The 20,788-nt window shown below is 39.9% G+C and overlaps 1 protein-coding gene across 8 annotated transcripts in view; it reads left to right on the top strand.

Moving 5' to 3' along the window:
* Window positions 1-680: 680 nt before the first annotated feature.
* The window catches only part of LOC102050795 (phosphatidylinositol-binding clathrin assembly protein-like), a 34,000-nt gene continuing 13,892 nt past the window's right edge, over window positions 681-20,788 (top strand). For 3 of the 8 annotated variants that reach the window (XM_055727174.1, XM_055727173.1, XM_055727172.1), the window contains exons 1-9: window positions 683-1,161; window positions 9,150-9,292; window positions 12,032-12,107; window positions 12,946-13,048; window positions 13,235-13,328; window positions 13,431-13,542; window positions 14,626-14,732; window positions 15,346-15,387; window positions 19,797-19,882. In XM_055727174.1, coding sequence (XP_055583149.1) covers window positions 1,032-1,161; window positions 9,150-9,292; window positions 12,032-12,107; window positions 12,946-13,048; window positions 13,235-13,328; window positions 13,431-13,542; window positions 14,626-14,732; window positions 15,346-15,387; window positions 19,797-19,882 — 893 coding nt within the window. In that variant the 5' untranslated portion in view covers window positions 683-1,031. Of the gene's footprint in view, window positions 1,162-8,545; window positions 8,583-9,149; window positions 9,293-12,031; window positions 12,108-12,945; window positions 13,049-13,234; window positions 13,329-13,430; window positions 13,543-14,625; window positions 14,733-15,345; window positions 15,388-19,796; window positions 19,883-20,788 lie in introns of those variants that run through there. The other 5 variants (XM_055727177.1, XM_055727176.1, XM_055727179.1 and 2 more) reach the window with 4 other exon arrangements.

Below are 20,788 nucleotides of genomic sequence, written 5' to 3'. Positions count from 1 at the left end.
CAGCCCAAGAAGGGTTCCATTTCGTAAGGAGAACAGGCTCAGCGAGGGAGGTTGGGCTCTTTGTGTGGATGTTGCTTCTGCAAATAAAGTGAAAAGTTTTCCAAGGAGCTTTTATTCTTTCTCCACAACCTGCGAGAGCAGGAGGCTGCCTGCAGCGGGGCCCCCCTGCACCCATGCGCCTGCCGGTTGCAGGGGGCTCTGCCCACCACGGCCTGACACGGGCCCTGTTCAGATCGCGTCCTCCACTGCTCCACACAGCTCCTCCGGCCATACTTCTCCTACCACAGGAATTTTATTTTTTTCCACCAGTTTATTTTTACCACAAGTTTTTGCCTTTTTTTTTTTCATGGAAATCTGCCCAAACCACTGCCGGAGGAAGGGGCTGGGGCCGTGTGGCACAGCTCTCTGCGTGGCCGCGGGGGCGTTGGCTCCCACGGGCAGCGGGGGCACCTGACGGCCCGGCGGGAGGGCAGGCGGCCGCCCCCGGCCCCCCGCCGCCTCAGGGATGTCGCCCGTGGCGGAGGGAGCCCCCGGGGCACGCGGGCGGCGCGAGCGCGGCTTTCCCGCCACAGGGCGCGCGCCCCCGGCCGGGGCCGGCAGCACGCGCCGCACGGCGCCGCCTCGACCCTCCGGAGCGGGGCGGGCGCGCGGTCACCTGACGCCGCTGCCGCCGCGGCCGCCGCCATTTTGTCTGGGAGGGTAAATGTGAAAGGGAAAGCCGAAGCGCAGGCTGCGGGAGGCGGCAGAGCGGAGCGGGGCCGGGCGCGGCCGGCAGCAGAGGGGTTCGTGGCCGCCGCCCCGCAGAGCAGCGGGCAGGGCCCCCCGCGTCGCGGCGGCGGTCGAGGGGAGCCGGCGAGGCGGAGCCCGGCGAGGACTCCCCCGGTCGCCCCCGGCGGAGCGGAGAGAGCTGCCGGCGTCCTTCCTCTGGGGAGGCTGCGCTCGGCCCCCGGCCGCGGGGAAGCCGCCGCCCCGGCCTTGCCGCCCGCCGCGGCGGGTCCGCGGGGGAAGCCGCCGCCAGGGCCGCGCCGACGATGTCGGGACAGTCGATCACCGACCGCATCACGGCGGCGCAGCACAGTGTCACCGGCTCGGCCGTCGCCAAGGCTGTCTGCAAGGCGACGACCCACGAGGTGATGGGCCCCAAGAAGAAGCACCTGGACTGTGAGTAGGACCCCGCGGGGGCCGCCTGCGGCCTGCGCCCCGCGGCGGGGGGCCGGGGCGGGCGCGCCGTGCCCCGCCGGGCAGCGGCTCGGGCAGCCGGGGCGGCCGCGCTCCCCTCCGCGGCGGAGAGGCCGGAGCCCTGCGCGGTCGCTCGCCCCGGGGAGCTGGGGCGGGGGGCGGGGGGTGCCCCGTAGAGCTGGGCGAACCGGAGCGGCGTGCTCTGCAAAACTTGTGTTACACGTGGAGGGAGCGAGCCTTGTAGCACCCTGTGCGCCCGGGAAAGGGGAATATCCCAGCCGGTGGACCCTTCCCCGCGAGAGCCGCTTAGCTCCTGCCTCTGGGTACAGCGGCGCTTGTTAATCCGCAGCTGGGGAAAGGGTGGGTTACACGGTGTGGTGGCACGGGTGTGGGTGAGGAGGTAAGTTTTTCAGCACTTTTCCGTCCTTATGTGCATCTGGTGAGCTGCAGACGTCTCAGTGTTTCTAACGCTTCCCGAAACACCGTAGATTTCTATCTTAAGGCTCTTGAAATGAGGTAAAAAGACGTGAAGTGAGGGAAAGGGAAGGGCGAAGGTGGACCAGTGCACCTCTCCAGAATGAGAGTATGTTGCCACTGATATATTTACCCTTAATATGTTACAGCTGCTTTCTGTATACCAAAACATGCAGAAAGCTATCCTTGATAAGCTACAAAAGTATCGGTGGTGTTGCTTTGCTTCCGGTTTTGGTGACTGGATAGCAGTTGAAGTTACTGTTTGAGTGCTCTAAAGTGTGCTGAGTGCTTCAAACCTTGTACGTTGTGCAGCGTACCTGCTCACCATCAGTTAAAACCGAAGTGTGTGTGTGTGTGTGTGTGTGTTTCCATTAGGGAGAGGAAAGAAGACACAAAGCTTTATGCTGGTCTCTTCAAAGTCAGTAGAGCAGGCTGGTAGTTCTGCAGGACTTGTTCAAGTTGATGGTGCTAAGGGGACTCTGCTGTTCAAGCTCTCAGAAGCAGCGTACTTGGTTGTATTTGACGGTAGTTTGGCTCTCTGATGCCATGTCACTCATCTGTTAATACAGAGTTGTGTGAGGGCTTCTGATGTGGATGAAATAGTTAAAGCCAACCAAATAGATCTCTCATTTGTTATTGATCTGAATGAGTGGAATCCAGCTACGTAGTGAATATTGCAGCTACTGTGTTGAAAACAAAAGCCTTAAAACTGGGTAATGGAAAATTTCTTTTTTTTAAAGATACCTTTTTAAAGTTACCTTTTTTTATCTTGTCTTGTGTTCTGCCTGTGGTAGAACAACTTGGTGAGGTAACCCTTGAGTCCAGAAATGGCAACATAACAGGAAGCAGAAAGTGGTGACAGTTTGCTCAATAGTTTGAAAGCTTCTGAAGCTTAAAAGACGAAGGATGTTGTTTGACAATATCCTTAAAATAATGTCATCTGCTTTAAGTTACCATCACAAAATAAGAAAATGGAAACCTGGAAAACCTCTTGAGAATAGCATAAACTGAGATTGCCTTTTGACGATCAAATTCCTTTGAATACCTTTTCATACAAACCTGTTCAGAGCTGTCAGTCTCTTGAAGGTCCCCTGCTCTGTCAGATGAGTTCTGTGTTTTGGTGTAATTCACTTTCTCAGACTTTGGGCAAGACAAACAAAAAGCTTGTGCTGACCTGGTATCTGAAATAGAGGAATGCTTTGGTGGGGTAGGGAGAAAAAAAAAGATGTGAAATATGGTGCCACAAATATCTCTGTGAGGGGTTAAAAAAAAATCCTGATGATCATTCTCCATTGAGCATACCCAGGTGCTGCTTTTCAACCATCTGCAAGCCTTCGCGTGGCACTTCTTATTTTTTCACCTGTACGCAACAATTACTTGTATTATATGTAAGTGGGTAAGATACTAGTTTAAATACTGTAATCTCTGGAAAAATTACACAATGTATTTTCAAAGATACAGTGCAAGTACTTTCCAATTTAAGTAAATTATGAAGGAAAACATAGCTTGGATTTAATGATAGTTGTACCTTGGTTGCTACATGTGTGTGTCATTCAAAATGCTACACCATCTGGTATTACTTGTAATCGCTGCTCAAGAAACGGCTTCACCAAGAACATGTTTTTGAGAGTTGCTGTAGTTGTATTGGGGATTGTGGAGGAGTATCAGTGTGCGCATTCTATTCGGATTAATTCTTAAAACCTCCTTATTGCCAAGTTTCCTCAGCGAGAAAAGCTACAATATTGCAGTATGGGTTTTTACAGGAAGATGTTACACATGCAGTGTGTAAGCTAGTAGTTAAAAGAGTCTTGGGTTTTGTCTGGCTACTAACTTGAAGAGTGAAACACACACACCCTCCAACAAAACAAAAGAAAAAAACCAACCCACCAAAAAACCCAAAACCTAAGCAATATCAATGGGAATACTTGGGGTTTTTTTCCTTTTAAAGTAGGTCACAGTGTCCTAAATAAGTCAGCAAATCTATTTCTGTGGTATTTTGTAATATTTCAGAATAACATAAAATGTTATACAGAGGCTGATCTTTCCTTGTAGGGGAGCACCTGAAGGTCTTGTCTTTTCTTCCCCAGTGCGCGTCCTCTCACTTCCCCTCAGCCTTCTGAGTTTGGGTTGCAGTGGAGTGGGGCTAGATTATGCTTTTGGTGACACATCTCTTGGCTAACCTCTGAAAAGCCATAACAAAACCCAATAAATTAAAGCTGTAGCCAAGTTGGTGACTGGCAGAGTAGACTTGTGTGTAGACCAAAATTTAGAAAAATAGAAATGCCTGTATTAATTGCATCTTAAACTTTTTAAATGAACACTGTAATAAAGGAAAGAGCAACTCCTGTTCAACTTGTATACAGCCCCTTGGGGGTGGTGCTGGGGAAGCAGTAAATGTTACTCATCAAAACTCCTATATGTATACAGTCTTTGGAAATCTTGTAAGAAGTGATAATTCAGGTACTGTAAAACTGTATTATGTACCAGAATTAGGCTCTGAAGTCTTTTGCTTTAGAAGAAAGTTTGGATTTCCACCAAATAATCACAAACTTTAATTTTTGCCAATAATATCACATTGTGACTGTCACAGTTTAGGGTGGTTTTTGTATCAGCCCATTCTTACTTTTGGCAGTTAAAGCTCATGACTGTCAGGTGAATATTGATGTAGTGTCGTTCTTGCAGAGATAGGTAAGTTGCAATACAGTACAAAGAAATACTCTTGAACTTTTCTACAGGCAGTAAGGTGGTTGTCTTTAATTTGAGGCTCTTTTGTAATCTGTGAAGCTTTTCAATACAGTAATTGAGGAAATTTAACTTGGAAAAAAAGTTAATGTTGGAAATTACAAGCGTGGCTTTTGCTTAAAGCTTTTTAAAAAACGTTACGGGCCATCATGTATCCTTGTTTAGTGGGGGAGTGGGACAGAGTAGCTGAATGTTTTGCTTCTGGTAAAGTAACTAAGTTTAGATTTAGCTATGATATAAATGAAACTTGAAGATTGCTATCAAATCTGCACTATAAGAGCAGGTCGACATAAAAACATTTGTATCAGGCAAGTGCTATCTTTTAATTAGGTCTTCCAGCAAGAATTGTTGCATTCCTTAGGCTACATTGAGAAAGTTTGCTGAAGTGGCTCTTCTGTTTTAGGTTTTTGTAATCTCTAGTTTATGATACAACAAGAAAATTTAATTCTTTTTTCAAGACTGTCAGGATTAAGGATAGTGGTCTTAATTCTTATATCTGTCTTAGGGCAGTTTCAGTCCTGTGACAAAATGGAAGAATTATGGGAATATTAAACAATTATGGTTGTCTTTAACTTAGGTATTTACAGTTCTCTTGAGAGAGATATTCCCGAATCAAGAAAATGATGGCTTTCTTCTTACTTGAAAGTTGAAAAGCATGTCAGTTTTTGCTGGTGTCTGGATGAGAATTTTCCAAAACTTTTTTTTTTTCCTAATATCTGTATTTATGTGTGCAGTTCTCTGAAAAGCTGTATGGTTTTATAGATGATGTGCCAGTACTTCAGATGAGCTGTGGAAGAGAAATTCTCAGTATTCTACTAGGCAGTAAGATTTCCTCAGCTTTTCCAGACTGCTTGAAAACCCCTATGATACTCTTCTGGTTTAAAGCTGTTTGTGTTTTGTGTTTGGTTTTTGGTTGTTTTTTTTTTTCTGCTTTTTCTTTCCAGTGTGATGTTAACATGTTTCTAAATTCCATTCTAGAAATAGCACCACAGTTGCACTTGAAATGATTCCTCTGGGTAATTGGCAAAATGCTTTCAGTTGTAAGGTGTTTATAGAAGTAGTACGATAAGAAAATGAACATCACTTGCCTTACACATTTTATTCCAGTTTTTGCTACCAATATCCATATTACAGTTGCCCAGCTGTCAGTCTCTCAGGTGCATATGTTCCTTTATACTTCCAGGTTTGTGGTGTTAATAGCCTTTTCCTCCTTTGCTGCCAGCTGTAACAGATCCATACGGTTGTTTCTATGTAGATATTCCTATTGCAAACTTAGAAGAATCATATTAGAGAAATGACGCTTGCTTTTTTTTTTTGTATCTCAATTGCTAGAATTGAAGTGATACTAGCTCTTTTATTACTAGCTGTAAAGTAATAATAAAAAAATTGCCTTGAGTAGCCTTATTAAAGGGTCTTTTTAAACTCATGTTTTTGCAATACACTCTTAGGGAAGTCCAGTTTTGGCCTATAAAACGCACTGAAATGGGGTTTTATTTTCTTCCACTATTCATTCTTATTTTGGTATTTTAGCAAAGCTTCGTTTGCCTAAGCATGTGTTCTTCAGTACTGGCAACTGTGGCTTATGTGTTTGTGCATTCAAGGAGATTTTGAAACCGAAGACCACAGTTGTGCTAAGTGTCCTCAATAAAAATTTTCTTCAGGGGAGCCAGTATCTGTTGTCTTCAGCACGTGTCTGAAGTGCGTGGGACTGGCAGTTCACTCCGGTCCTCTAATCTCAAGCACAGCTAGAATTAGACTGAGTAGCCCTACCTATGTGAAATATTTCGTTATGGTTGCTTTTAAAATGGTCAGGCTCACATCTTATAGAAGCAAGTAGCATAATGTGGAAAACCTTACCAGTACTTTTACAGAATTCCTGAACCTGCGCTTCTCAGTCACGCAGAACAACACTTGTGGAATGAAACAGTAATGTAATGAGCTTCTCAAATGTACCAGAGGTCTATCAACTTCCCCGCTGTTACTGTCACTTGACAAAAGACTTTTTAGTCTTGTGTATCAAAGGAGAGGGCAGTTGCTCCCTTCTGAAAGTAGGCATCTGGATAGCTTTTGTGGTAGTGAACCTTTATGATGGCATGATAATCCAAAGTAATGTTGTGTGGTTGGCTGGATTTTTTAATGTGTACGTGGCTTAAGGAGAGGTGATCAGTTACAGCTTTCGATGTAGTTGCTCACAGTAGAATTCCTGTCATGTGCCTGAGCAGCACTATAAGAACACATTTTATATCAGTCTTAGACACAAATATATGGAGGGAATCTCCCAGGTATTCAGCATCAGCTTAGGGATTACTGGAACATCTGCTGGTAGACCTTAGCTTAAGGGAAGGTGACAAGATTGAAATCTCTGTGGAGAGTGCTGGCAAAATATGAATGAATGTAGCTTGGCTGATTTGACTTGAGAGCAGGAAGGGTTTTGTTTTTAACTTGTATCTTCCTTCCCAGTTTCATCTGTTATTTAATAAACGCTCTTAATGTGCTGCTTACAACCTTCAATGAAAAAATGTGACTTGCTCAGTGGTCATGTGAAGAAAAAGGACTTTGTGCAGAAATACTGTTTTCAGTAGGCTGTCTGTGCGGTGTTTGACCTCAGCAGATCAATGGAATTTCTTCAGCTGTTACCTAGTAGTAATGTTGTAGGTATTTCTCTATATAGAGTTTGTGGGGGTTTTGTGTTGTTTTCTTGTTTAGTTGGTTTTTATAAACAGTGAATGGGAGTTGTAACAGTTCTGTAATGTTTCTGTACTGGTTACAGACACATCAGTTACATGAGAAATACTGAGCAAGATGTAACAGCAGCGTCTTTATAATGCATGCTTATGACATTTCTAAGTAATTCTCTCGGAACACATTAAGGCAAATAAGTCTTCCTAATCCAATCAGTTTATAACAAGTTCTCATTCAGGAGGTGAGGCTCGTGGGTTAAAATTCAAGTTTTGTTAGTGTAAAAATTCTGGAATTGGGACTTCTCATTATATGAGGCAATAATTGTCTATGGGCTGTTTGGACTTCCAGAAATTTTAAAGTACTTCTTAATTTGACACAACATCTGATGATATTACGGCCATGAGTGGTGGGCAGTGTCTATCAAATGACTTGGTTTTTTTGAGAATATTTGTAAATATTGAAATATTTTAATACTACTAAACAGTAAGGTTTTGATGCATAGCTTGCTTAAAACTTATTTTCAGGGCTCTTCTTTTTGTGAAGTTATTTCAGCGTTTTTGTGTTACCAATAAGGATGAAAATTTTCATCTCAACTTGCATGTTTTGTACGTATTTGGAAATGTTTGACATCAGAATGAAATTAGTAGCTTATTAGAATTGGCATTTTATAGCTTTCTACCTTGGCGAGACACTATCTGAAACTCTACTCTGTTAAAATTACTCTGGTTATTAAATTATTCCAAACAGTGCTCCTTAACCAAAGGACTTTATATTCTTAATAAACAGGTCTATAATTAAATTACATCAGTAATATTTTATGTTCACTGGAACAGAGAGAAATTCAAAATGCAATATTTCTATGAAGCGTTTTGTCCAAAACTATCAATGTATGATCTCTAAGTCCATGTTTAAATGGCGTGCGATGATGCAGTCTGGCCTCTGCGTGCTGCTAATAAGACAAGTAAGTTGGCCGTTTCAGCGGAGCTGACAGCTTGGTGTTGAGTTGTTGCCCAGCCTCCTGAGCACCTACCCTGCTTTGAGTACTTACACAGACAAACCACATAAGCAGCAATGCTGCTCTGCAGCCAACAGGCTGCTCACAGGCTTGGCTTAAATAAGAGGCCACAAAGGAAGCTTTTCAAACTAATGTTTGTTTTACGTGCCTTGCCCAGTCCTTAAGGTGTACTTTGATCACACCCGAATCAAATTTAGCTCAGTGAGAGAATAAATGTCTCATGTGCATGTCTTGAGGGGTTTAGAATAGTCCTGGATTCAGTTCTTTGCTCTCTTCTCAGCAAGTGCCTTCACCAGAATTCCCAGGCAGGCTTTTTTCCTCATGTTATCTGCTGTGACCTATTCTGGTTTTGCACCAATACTGAGACAGAGACTTGAACTCCCAAGTTAATGTTCTACTGCTGAGTTTATAATCAGTCTTGAACACAAAGAGGTTTTTTTATATATATACTAAAGCCTGAGACCAGCTATGATCCACCGCAAAATACTCAGTATGTTGGCAATTAGGTTATTTTAGTTAAGTGCAAAAGTGTGTAGATGCAAATTATTGCTCTTAATTCTTACAGAAAAGAGGCTTGTTACAGGTTTGTAGCATCTCATTTGCTGTCATGTGTGTCTGTACTTGAGCTTAAATCAGAGTTGCAGGATACTTGCTGCCTGTTGATCTCATGAGGTATAGAAGTCTCAGCTTTTCCTTGTTTCTATGGTTTTCATTTTTTGTTGGTCTTTTTTGTTAGACTGAGTGACTTCAGGCACTGGGCATCCAGAAGGTCTACACTGGCTTCCAGACCATAACTTGGGCATAGAGTTTCTAGTGGAGCAGGTTATTTATTGATGAGATATTTGGACTCCAAAGGCATTTCAATAATTCTGTAAAGTTCACAATTGGAGTCTTTCAGTAAAATGCAAGGAATGTAAAATTGCTTAGTTATTTCTTAAAGAACTGAAGGTAATGCTTCCAGTATGAATTCTCAATGTAAAAACACAAAATAACGTGATGATCTTCTCTGAGTGTATAACTCATTGTAATACTTTGATTTTTTTTCTCTTTAATTTAGATCTAATACAGTGCACAAATGAAATGAATGTGAATATTCCACAGCTGGCGGACACACTCTTTGAGAGAACTGCAAACAGTAGCTGGGTTGTAGTGTTCAAAGCTCTAATTACAACACACCACCTCATGATGTATGGAAATGAGGTAAGACATGATTAGTTCTGTTAAAGCCTCCTTGACAGCATTTTAAAAAAGTTATCTCAATCTATGAGGCATTAGTTACGTACTTCAGTTTTTCAAAGGTCTTTGTTTTTCCTCTGCTGATGACTGTAAAGTACTTCTCCAGAGAAGAAAATACTCCTTCATTGTTTCAATACCAAAATATATCAGTGTTTGCAATTTACCTGCAGGTATCTGGGTTGGGCTGTGAGGGAATAATGAGTGACCTTTCTAGAATAAAGGCTTGAAAAACTTCTGATGGGCTTTACTTCATTAGGCTAGTACTTATCAGTAAGAGCACAGCAAAAGTCTTGTTATCACTCCATAAATGTGCAGCCAACTCATTAACAGATAAGAATACTTACTAATGGGGGGAGGAATATGGTGGCTAGAATATTTCATCTTTCAAATAATCATCTAATGGGCTAAATCTTGATATGTTGTTGCCATTAACATTCCTCCAAAACAGGTTTCTATTGCGTTTAGTTCACTTAAATTATTTCATCACTGTTCATGAAAAGCTTCCCAGGCAATAACATTGCATTAGAAATGCAGCTTCTCTTACATGGTCCTTCTCTTAAAAACTAAACTTTGTCTTGGTCAGGTGACAGTTTAGTCCTGAACTTGTGTGTAGTCATTTTCCTAATAAATGACTGTTGGCTACTGGTAACGTTGAGATGATAATTCTTAAAGGTACTGCTTCCAGCCATTAAACTGCTCTGAAAACTTAGTGTTGCCTCCTCTCTCCAAAGCTCTGTGAACTTAATTGAAATTACTTGTAAAACGTAGTGTGCTCTTTGTTAACACTTACCCAAGTTATTTATGTGCTTAAATTGTAGTTTCAACAGATAATAGGCTGAAATTAGAGGATAATATGAAGTAGAATTCACTGCTTGTTCCAAGTATAAAGCTAAACTGGATGGTGTAAGTCAGTTTGTATATTTCATTCTCTCTACCAATACAGTTCATATCTACACACTGAAACTCGCAAGAAAAAAAAAAAGACAACTGAACCATAGAAAGAAAATCAAAACCTAGAGTTGTGGGCTACCAGTCGGTATCTTTGCCCATACAGCGTTTTGTAGTGGTAGAAGAGTTGAGTTTCTATGTCTGTACCTAAACTGCTGCTCAGCTTTGAATGGGTGCATTTGAAACTTGAAAAATTTCAGGTTGCTTTGTATCTGCTGATAGAATGTGTCTGGACTACTAGTTCTGTAATCTCAGGTGCAACATGAGTGTACTTCTCACTCTTCTAATACATTAAAAGAGGCCTTTTTCTTAAACAGAAAAAATTACCAGGTGTTGAACTTCTGTTTTAAGTACAAGTAAATCTAACAAAGTCAAAATGTTGTCTGAGCAATCAGCCATCTTGCAGTTTCTTGTTTAACCTAACTGCCTGTGTCTTGTGATGAACTCCTCTCACCTGTACGTTGTGCAATGCAAGACCCCTGTATCTGGAGAGTGAGAGTTAGCCTTGGCCCTTTTAAAACAAGATTCAGAACAGTAGCTAATTTTGAAATATGTATAGACACCTTTTGAATATCACTGTTCTGTTCCTGATCGTGTTCCAACTGTTTTTCTTCTTCTGTATCTCTTTGAATGCAGTATTAAGATGTACAAAGACCAGATAAATCGACTGGAAAGCAGAATAAGAAGTTAAAACAGTGCCAGAGCTGTTGGTAGGCAAGCTGCGTGTTGTAGACTTGTGTGAACTCCGTAGCTATAGGCTGAGAACACATATGGAGTTACTGATGAGGTGGTACGTGACAAGTTGGGGAATCATTTGGGCCCCTTGAAAGGTGAAAGCACTGCTTTCAGTTTAAATAGCAATTGTGAGAAGAATTTTCTTGTTGCTGTGCTAAGCCTTCATTACAGTTCCCAAAGAGCAGGTGCTATACCGGGCCTGACTGAAAAAAATGCTGTTTTGCAGAGCACGATAGTCCAGACTGGGCAGGCAGGTGGATTTTCCACCATGAGGGGTGCTGTGGCAGCAGAAGGATTCAGACCGAAGTTTTAACAAGTCCCTTAAACCATACTGATCACAATCCTCTTTTATGGACTAAAACACATACAAAGAAACAAAAAGTCAATACATCGCAATCACAGGAGTCTGTGTGGAACAGTGGCAGAGAAACTTTTAGAACTACCTTGCTATCTGGATGTGTTTGTCTCTTACTCTTGTGTTATTTATGGAGCCAGCTATTATTTGTCAAAACTTAAATTTTATTTAGTCAGTTCACTACATTTTATATACGTATATAGTGCTGCTGCTCACCACAGTTCCAGAAGCATTATTGTTACAAATTACTTCTAAACTTTCTAACTAAGCCTGCTTCCCACTTCTACAGCACCAGTAGATCTATGCAAACCTTGGGAGCTTGGATAATGCAAGTGGTATTTTTGTGTTTTCCAGCTTGTCTGTTCTAAACTAACAAAGTTAACCTAAGCAGCTTCCTTTAGGATTGTTAATCTCTTATTCATGGACAGTGATGTCTTTTTTTTCTAGTTTAAATTTATGATTTTGCCAAATAGAATATTGGATTTCAGAGGCTTTGCTAATCAGCAGCTTCAAGTTTTGCTTTAAATTTTTCCCTTTTGACTGATTTCTGTTCTTGATAGAAGTTATTTAGAAACAGTTACACGGTAAGTGTAGTTTTCTTGTAATATGCTTAAATGTTTTGACTGTCACAACAATGATATTCTCAACTTTTTCTTCACCAACAGCGCTTTATCCAGTATCTTGCATCCCGAAACACTTTGTTCAATTTAAATAACTACCTGGACAAAAGTGCCATGCAGGGTAAGGCTCTTTCACCGAAGGAAATAACTGTACTGATTTTTTGCTTTGTGATAATGCCTGTTGTGTGCTCTAGGAGACAAATGACATTTAAGTGAAAGGGTATTGTGACTTAAATTGCACAAGACACCAAAGGGTGTCCAACCAAGAATGTAGACACAAGGAAAGTGAGATTTTGAGTTGCCTAGCTGGGTGCGGGAAATTTCTGTAACGTATGTATAATGCATACGCAGCTGTGAATTTAAAAAAGTGAATTCTTAACACTGACTGATGTTAAGATAATAAGCCTGATGAATATTAGCACAACAATCTATTCTTGCTGTTGCATTTTAGTGCATTTAGTGCATTTTAGTGTCTCAGGAGTACATATTTACTGTGAAGGTGCACGGAATGGTGGCTAGAATATGCTGTATATTGAGAACTCCCTCAAATCTTTGAGAAGTCTTTTAATTGCTTGCCAATGGTAGAGAACATTTTTTGGTCTTTATGTGGTTTTTGAGGCATTGAGATAAGTTACCAAAGCCTCCAGCATTTTATGAGGAATACATTTTTAGTCTAATTTCAAGAACATCTTAATAACAGCTGCTTGGTTCTTGTCTAATATTTTAATATGTTTATTCTAATAATTGCAATGAATGCTTTGCTGATCTCAGGTGGTTAGGAAGAAAGTGTAACATTACATCTCAAGGTGAAAAATAGTGGATCTCGTGACTTTGGAAAGTGCCTATGAAGAGCTTTTTATGCCAGTTGATACAAAATGGGCTAGTAGGAGAATAGTTCTTGAAAACAAAAGAGACTGTACCCCTTCAAAATGTCTAACTTAAGAATGCTTAACTTCTAGGCTATGATATGTCTACCTTCATTAGGCGATATAGCAGATACTTGAATGAAAAAGCACTTTCATATAGACTTGTAGCAGTTGACTTCACCAAAATGAAAAGAGGGTAAGACTGTTACTGCTTCATTTATTTGGTCTTTCATACTCTGGGGGGAGGGAAATGCCAGTTGTTCTTGACCTTATCATGGATTGCTATTCCTTTTGGCCCTGTGAAGCAACATAGTATTGCTGAAACAGAGTAGTATGTTGAGTTTTCTTCGTAACTTGTAAATGTGTCTTCTACTCTGTGTAGGATAGATGGAGTGATGAGAACCATGAATGCTGAAAAGCTGCTGAAAACCCTTCCAATCATACAGAACCAGCTTGATGCACTCCTTGATTTTGATGTAAGTACTGTAAGCTCAGTGTTAGGTAGCGCTCTCGTTTTGAGGTGCGAGTTTCATTATTCTGTTAAATACTAATTTACTTTTTCCTTGCTCTCTACACAGGCAAATCCAAATGAACTAACAAACGGTGTTATAAATGCTGCCTTTATGCTCCTCTTTAAAGATTCCATTAGACTTTTTGCAGCATACAATGAGGGGATTGTTAATCTTTTAGGTATGTGAGAATTTTTTTTGCTTTTGAACTTTTGTGAAAGATATTGAGAGAACTAAAGAATACAGACTACTTCTGACTGCAGTTTCCTAATAAATTCTCTGCTTTGTTATCATTAAATTAAGCCTGTCTTACTTTCAGTTAAGTTCACTTTAAGCCAACTAGCATAGGCTTAAACATACACTTTACCTAGAAAAATACATCTTGAGACAGAAATTGAAACGAGAGGGAGACTGGTGAGAATAAAAAAAAGATACCATAAATGTGCAGTGGATAATCTTTGCAATTGTACTGTACAAGTATTAGTGAGATACCTGGTATTTTGAGTATTTGGTTTAGTCTCTGTATGACTGACTTCTGGTTTCCCATACTTTTTATGGCTTGACTGTTCACCTTTACCTGGTACCTGAATCTACATGAGCCTAGCAGATGACATGTAGGGGTTTTTTGTGCAAGAGTGATAAGCTCTTAGCAAAGCCTTATAATGACTATTCAAGCAAATTTCTGAATGAAAACTGCTGATCAGTTTGCTCTGTTAATCCATTAGTTTTTACTCAGTGAAATATCTATAAATATATAAGGCAAGACCATAAAAAGTGAAGGATGTTGTTGATAATCCTTTTGATAGGTCAGTTCAGTATATGTACCACTTCAGTAGCTGTTCTGGTGTCTTTTGGATATTGAGCCCATTTACAAACATCAAAACGTATTGATACAGTGTCTAAAAATGTAAATATATACCAGGAATATTTTCAAATGATAAAATATGTCTCATTGCCAGCTAATAAGCTGACTTCTTGAAAAAAATCATAATAGCTAATTTAACAATTGGTGATTCATGTCTATGCTTAATAAAGCTTTGCGTTATATTCTAATATACTGAAATAGGAAAAAAAATGCTATTTTTCTTCGTCGACTTACATGAACACTTGACACCTTTTGTAGTAAGTTTAAAAATCTGCATAGCTTTGAGTTACTCTTGTCTGTTCTTTCCCTGAAGCTTGTCTCAAATTAGCTTGTAGAATACCATGTCAGCTTTTTGCTGGGAGGGTGTTAATCTTACAAGAATTTTATTTGCATCCTCAGAAAGATATTTTGATATGAAGAAGAACCAGTGCAAAGAAGGCTTGGATATTTACAAAAAATTTCTAGCCAGAATGACCAAATTGTCAGAATTCCTCAAAGTAGCAGAGGTAAATAAATCTACATTTACAGAAAGGATATAATTTAGCTGTCTATACTGGTACAGTAGTCTGCATTCATAAAAACAGCATCACAAACAGGTGAATGTTTGCTTAACTTTGCTATACAAGGAAGTATTGTACAGGTTAGGTATTTTAATGATTGTATATGTTTATTAACATGAAGTGAGACTTTTGGATATCCTTTTTATTAGCCAGACAATGTAGTAAAGTTTCTGAAGTTTTGTTATAAATTTAATGAATGGTCCAAAATGTATGAACTGAATGTTACAGCCTGTTTACAGTGCTCTCCTTTACTGTAACTGCTAAAAATGGAGAAGTAGTTCCAGTAAGCAATGTGGGTGTGTTTCTAATGCTCCCAGTAAGCTTTTCTACATGAAAGTTAGGCTGAATTAAAAGCTGGGTTTGTTTTGAGATGTAATTCAACGCACTTGGGATTTCTAAGGTGTATTCCTAGTGAAACTTGTACCAGTTCAGAAAGTTATGAATATCCCTTTTTTAATATGTTAGTCTTCATGTAACATGCAGACATCACTGTTTTTTATTTGTGCTGCCACTGCATGTAGCAATTAACTTTTTTTTCTTCTTTTTTTTGTAAACCCAGCAAGTTGGAATTGATCACGGTGACATTCCAGATCTTACTCAGGTCAGTGTAAAATATCATATTGATTAACCCAATTATTTTGTTCTTGACATTTTAAATGGTTTGTGTATCATAGTAATAATTCATCTTGAGAATGTATTCTCTTCTATGTATTTATATACGGGAAATGTGTGGTGACTTTCCCACACTTTAAATGCACTCAGTACTTTGCAGTTCTTCATAAGATTTTTTGATTGTTTAAAGCAATAAAACTCACAGAAAATACTTTTCAAGAACTTCTGTTTTTTATCACAGAGGTAAGCCACGAGCATCTTGCCATGCCCTGAATAAAACTTTCCATTTCAGTGTAACTTGATGTCTTCCAACACACTTAAAGATTACAGTTAGTTCAGTCAAAATTTTTTTCTTTCCCCTGAGATCTGAATAGATTTGATGTTTCTATGTTAGCACTTAACGCTGGCTTTGATATTACTCAGTAATACAAAGGACATGCACAATACAGGATGTGCACTGGAAAATTTTAGTCTAAAAGGTGGAATGCAGGGGAACACCTTCTAGTGAGGATAAACTGAGGGGCAGAAAGGAGGTGAGAAAGAGTTTGGGCTTAAGAACAGGAAACACTGACAGTCCACAGAAGTGCGCAAAGTTGTTATTTGCAAGTTTCTTCAGTCAATAGGGATGTTGTATTTCTAACGTAGAACCAAGCCAACAGGACAGGGGTATTTGTCATTCTTTCTGTAGCACAGAGTAACCTGGTGGGTAGAATAAATGGCAGTCTGTCAGACTCGGGCAGTAAGTGAAGTGCCTTAGCGGTCTACAGTACTCAAGCTGTTTAAGTGAAGTCAGTGTGAAACATTTGAAATCTAATGTGTAAACTCTGAACAGTCACATGAGGTCTTAAATTCCCTTTATGATGTAACTTTCATGGACTAATCATGCAAAAATATATCTACTCTGAAGCCTGAATATCATCAGTGTCTTTTTAATATTTTTAATTTTTTAAAATCTAAACCATAAACTTCCATCATCAGTGTTGTTCGTTACTGCTTACAGTATGATTTCCAATTAAAATCATACATGTTTCAAAGTACAGATGTCTAATATTTGCTCCTAGGAAATTAATATTAACCCCTGTAAGAACTTCTAGGCCTTTGTGGTAGGAAAGAACTGTGACACTAATGAGCAAGGTAAGAGCAGGTAATGAGTAGTTTGAAGTTTTCTGTTGGTGTTTGATCTTAGCATCTTACTCTCTTTTGATTAGTACTGCAGTATTCAGCTGGTCTGTATTATGCTAATCAAATTATACTCAAGTCTAAAGTTATACTTCACTGGGCTTGTGTGCACTTGTCTGGTTAATTGGGTCATTATAAGACTCCTCAAAGCAGGGTTTGTTTTATTTACTGAGAGAGATTATTTAACTTCATCGTTTTGCTGCTTTCTGTATCTGAAACTTTCAGTGAGCAAAACCCTTTATATCTGCTGTTCTCACAACATGTTTTTCTCATAGCTCAGCTATTTTGTTGTAAGTGCACTTGGCTGTGAAAGGCAACTCTCTGAGCTGTGGTGGTAGGTGTCCGCACCCTGTGTATCTTGGCCATTTTGGTGCCACTGTTAAGCGTTTCGCTTCCATAGTAAATTTCATGGTGTTTAGTAAGAGTTGTATAATTGTACATCCATTTAGTGTCACATTAAAAAAATTTGCCAAAATTTCTTAATACTAGGCTTTCACAAAAATTTAATTTTCAGTGTGCTTATGTTTCTGAAATAAGTTCAGACACGGTCATGTCTTTTCTTTCTATTCTGGTTTACCATGATTGGGTGTCCTTCGTCCCCCCACCCCCATACTTTGGTTACGTTTCTGGTATATATTCTCTCTGTGCTATGCACATTTCAGAGTTTCCTTAAACCGTTCCTGACAACAATGATTTTATGTTTTTTAGGGGTTTATTATTACTGCTGCTGTATAACCATTTTTCTTCCTTGATTCTAACATTCACGCTACTGCCCCTTTTGCCAGTTCCTATTAAAAAAATATTTTACTTTGTAGGTGCCCTGTTTCACAGTGGTATTGCTTACAGTTACAGCTATAAACAGAAAGAATTTCATGAATGTAACTGGGTCATTTTCCTCTGTACGGATGTCAGTCTGTCAGATGTCTTTGGGTGGGGGAAGGGAGGCTGAGTCATAAAATAATGGGTTTTTTCAAGTCATAATGTCTATATTAGCTCAGATGTCTTTTCTGACATGAAACTGCTAAGATCTGTTCACTCAGTTTCATTCTGATGTTTTGTTGGATGTCTGCAGCACTGAGGAAGTTCAGAGAAGTCACTGGTTTGGTTTTAGGTTTTATGGTTGAGGGGGTTGTTTAGCAGGTTTTCGAAACAGTAAGTATAGAATATGCTTTTTCCATACAGTTAAGTTTTTAGAGTGGCCTTAAACAAAAAAAACCCAAACCACAAAAAAGGCCAATGAGGAAACACTTTCTGGGATTAGGGTATAGTCCTCTTCTATTAAGGTTATCTATCTAGCTGTGTCATGCAAAGCATTTTGCAAACTACTGTTCCTCCTGGAAGGTAAATGTATGGGGTTATTTTGGTGGTTTGTGGGGTTTGGTTTTTTGGTTTTGTGGGGGTTTCCCCGCCCCCCCCCCCCCCCCCCCCCCCATAACTTTCCAGAAAGGTATTTCAGGATGTTCCCCCTTGGGTTTTAGCTGTCCAGTTTGAACACTGAATTTACTCATGACCAGTTGTTGAGGTAACTACACTGTCTTAGCTTACCTAGCTCTATTTATAGAAAGAAACATCAACTCAGGCTTAACTTTAAGACAAGCAGTTTTATAGGATTATTCTAATTGCTTTTCTTTGCATCTCTTGTAGCTTGAACTGGCCTCTGCTGAATGTGGGAAGCAAGAATTGTGTTCAATATTTCAGAGGGGAGCTTGCCAAAGCCTTGTGTGATTAGTATTTTTCCTCTTTCAGGAAATACTTTGGTGTAGCTTTTGGTACAGAAGGGCTAGCAAGGGCAAGCTGGTTTCTCTTCTAAACCGTACCCATCAAATCTGTTGTACCCAGTGCAAGTTCACAAGTGGTAAGAGAGGCTTAATGTCTCTGAAAGCCTGCCAGGTGAGGAGGACTGAGCTGGCAAGTAGATTAAAACTTTGGATGTCTATTCCCTTCATCTGCATCTGCAGTAGGATTTGTTTCACTTGTTTTATCGAGTATGGGCTATGTAGTCAAAAGCCACAAGAGCAGTGTGGCTAGAATAGCCAGGCAGTGAACTCTTCCAAAAGTGCCAGCCTAATTATTTTGCTCAATGGTGGTTGTTTTTATAGGGTGACTTGGAGAAATCTTGCTTCTTACTAAGACTGTGTAATCCATATGAGGTTAGAATTTATTCTGAGCTTTGAAGCTGTTCCCTTTGGTATAGAAGAAATATTTCTGTATGGATACAATTACGTGGCAGAAAGAAAACAGGTTATGATTGGCACTTATTTCTTGTTCTCTGTAGGGACCAAAGCAGCTCTGGTGTGCTTTAGTTCTGTATGTTTTACAATTGCTCTTTTCTGTTGACGGCCAGTTAAAATCTTTGTCTTGGGTGCTGAGTAATGTCATGGCTTGGCTCTCAAAAGTCTTGGTAAGCTTATGAGTATTGGTTGCCTAAAAGTCACTGAGGTTGTCAACTTTTAGCTGAGGTGTTTAGTGCCTGACTTCCTGCTAGATTTAGGTGGTGAGAAGCCTGTTTATTGGCATCTTCTTCATTGCTTTAATAACAGCTTAATGTTTCAAAACTTCTCACAGGTAATGCTTTCGGGGGGGGCATGAGATTCACCAAAAGACAACTTCATTTGAAGTGATGTTGCTAGTTTCTAATGAGTCAGGCTACCAAAGGCTTTGGAGTAATTGAGTTGGTTTATTGTGTGGTCATGTGTTGAATAGCTACTCACTCTGCAGTGTGTTGTTGGGATCAGCTGCAATTTGATTGCATTTTTATCAAACCTAACATCCTGTTGTAGTCAAGTGTTCCTAATGCAAGCCTTTGTAAATTTTTGAAGGGAAAGTGATTGGCTTTTCATTGTTACGGGGGAAAGGGGATCACAAATGCAAAGGCTTCATTTTGGTACTTCTGTAAGTTTAAGGGAGTGCTGCTTAATCATCTGTGATGATTGGATTAATCTTAAGATAGCAAATGCTGTTGCCAAAAGCAAGAACACAGTTTGTGTACACAGAAGCAGACCTACTCTGGGGGAATCCTTACTTTATGGCTCTGGTGCCAATCCTTTTAAAGAACCACAACTGCGTAGACAGAATCAAAGTGTGCAGGATGGCAGCAAAACCCAAAAGCACAATTATTGGTGTGTGCAGTTTGGTTTTAGTAGGTGAGGAAACTAATCTGTGTACTGAACTATGACGTGTTGTCTAGAAGCGCTGTTTTATAAATACTTTTAACTTCAGGCACCCAGCAGCTTGCTTGAAGCACTGGAACAGCATTTGGCTTCTGTGGAGGGAAAGAAAACAAAAGAAGTCTCCGCTGCCAGCAGGTGAGCACCCAATGAATTATAACAATACTTATGCTTAGGATTTGTTATCTTCATACTAAGAATTTTCAGGATTCAGTCATTTGGCATTCTCCTTGAATTTTATTTTCTTCCAAACATATCTTCCTAGAAGTATAAATGAAGAGTCTAGTGAGTAATAGCTCAGTCAAATCTAGGTATGTCTGCCTGTGTCTCTGACAGACTTTTCTTATTATGCTTTATTAAACCACTGAGATGAGACTCAGTTCTTTTTAGTTTTTTCTTGGTTGAAGTCCTTTGGCTTATAAGACTTCTGAGGTATTTGGATTTTGAAGCTTTTTCTACACAAGATAGAATGGTATTTATCTTTATTTTTTCATTTAAGATAATGGAATTTATCTTAACCTGCTTATAGAAGTTCTTCAGTCCCTTTTCAGGTGCTTTGTGCTAGCAGGAATTATGTTATTCTTTCTGTCAAGTACAGTATCTATATATGAACAGAACTTCTGACTGAAGAGTGAGGGATCTCTTTTGGTGTAGGCATTCTACCACAAAAACTTGATAAATCTTCTTAAATGTATCAGTGTAAGCTACATTCCTGAGTTGTTACCTTGCTCTTCAGATTTTTACTTTATTTGCAAGTACCTGAGGGTTCACTGCCATAGTATTCTGCAAAAAAGTATACTATGTAGAGAATAACTTCACTGCTTTGTTTACTGTTCTATGTATAATACATACAAACATGCTTTCTGTCCTCATGCTACTTGAACGGAATAGAATTCCAGTCTAGTTTATATGACCTTGAAGAAAAAAGACAATGCGTACGTTCTGCACTTTCCAGTTCATACCTACTGAAGCCTGAAGGAGTAATCCTGTATTGTTACACCGCTTATTCACCAAACTCGTCATTATTGGGGTGTCTGCTTTTCT

This window comes from Falco cherrug, chromosome 15 (genome assembly GCF_023634085.1).
Source record: "Falco cherrug isolate bFalChe1 chromosome 15, bFalChe1.pri, whole genome shotgun sequence".
Taxonomy (NCBI): domain Eukaryota; kingdom Metazoa; phylum Chordata; class Aves; order Falconiformes; family Falconidae; genus Falco; species Falco cherrug.
Note: the sequence above shows the minus strand (reverse complement) of the source record. Positions and strands in the feature narration are given on the sequence as shown.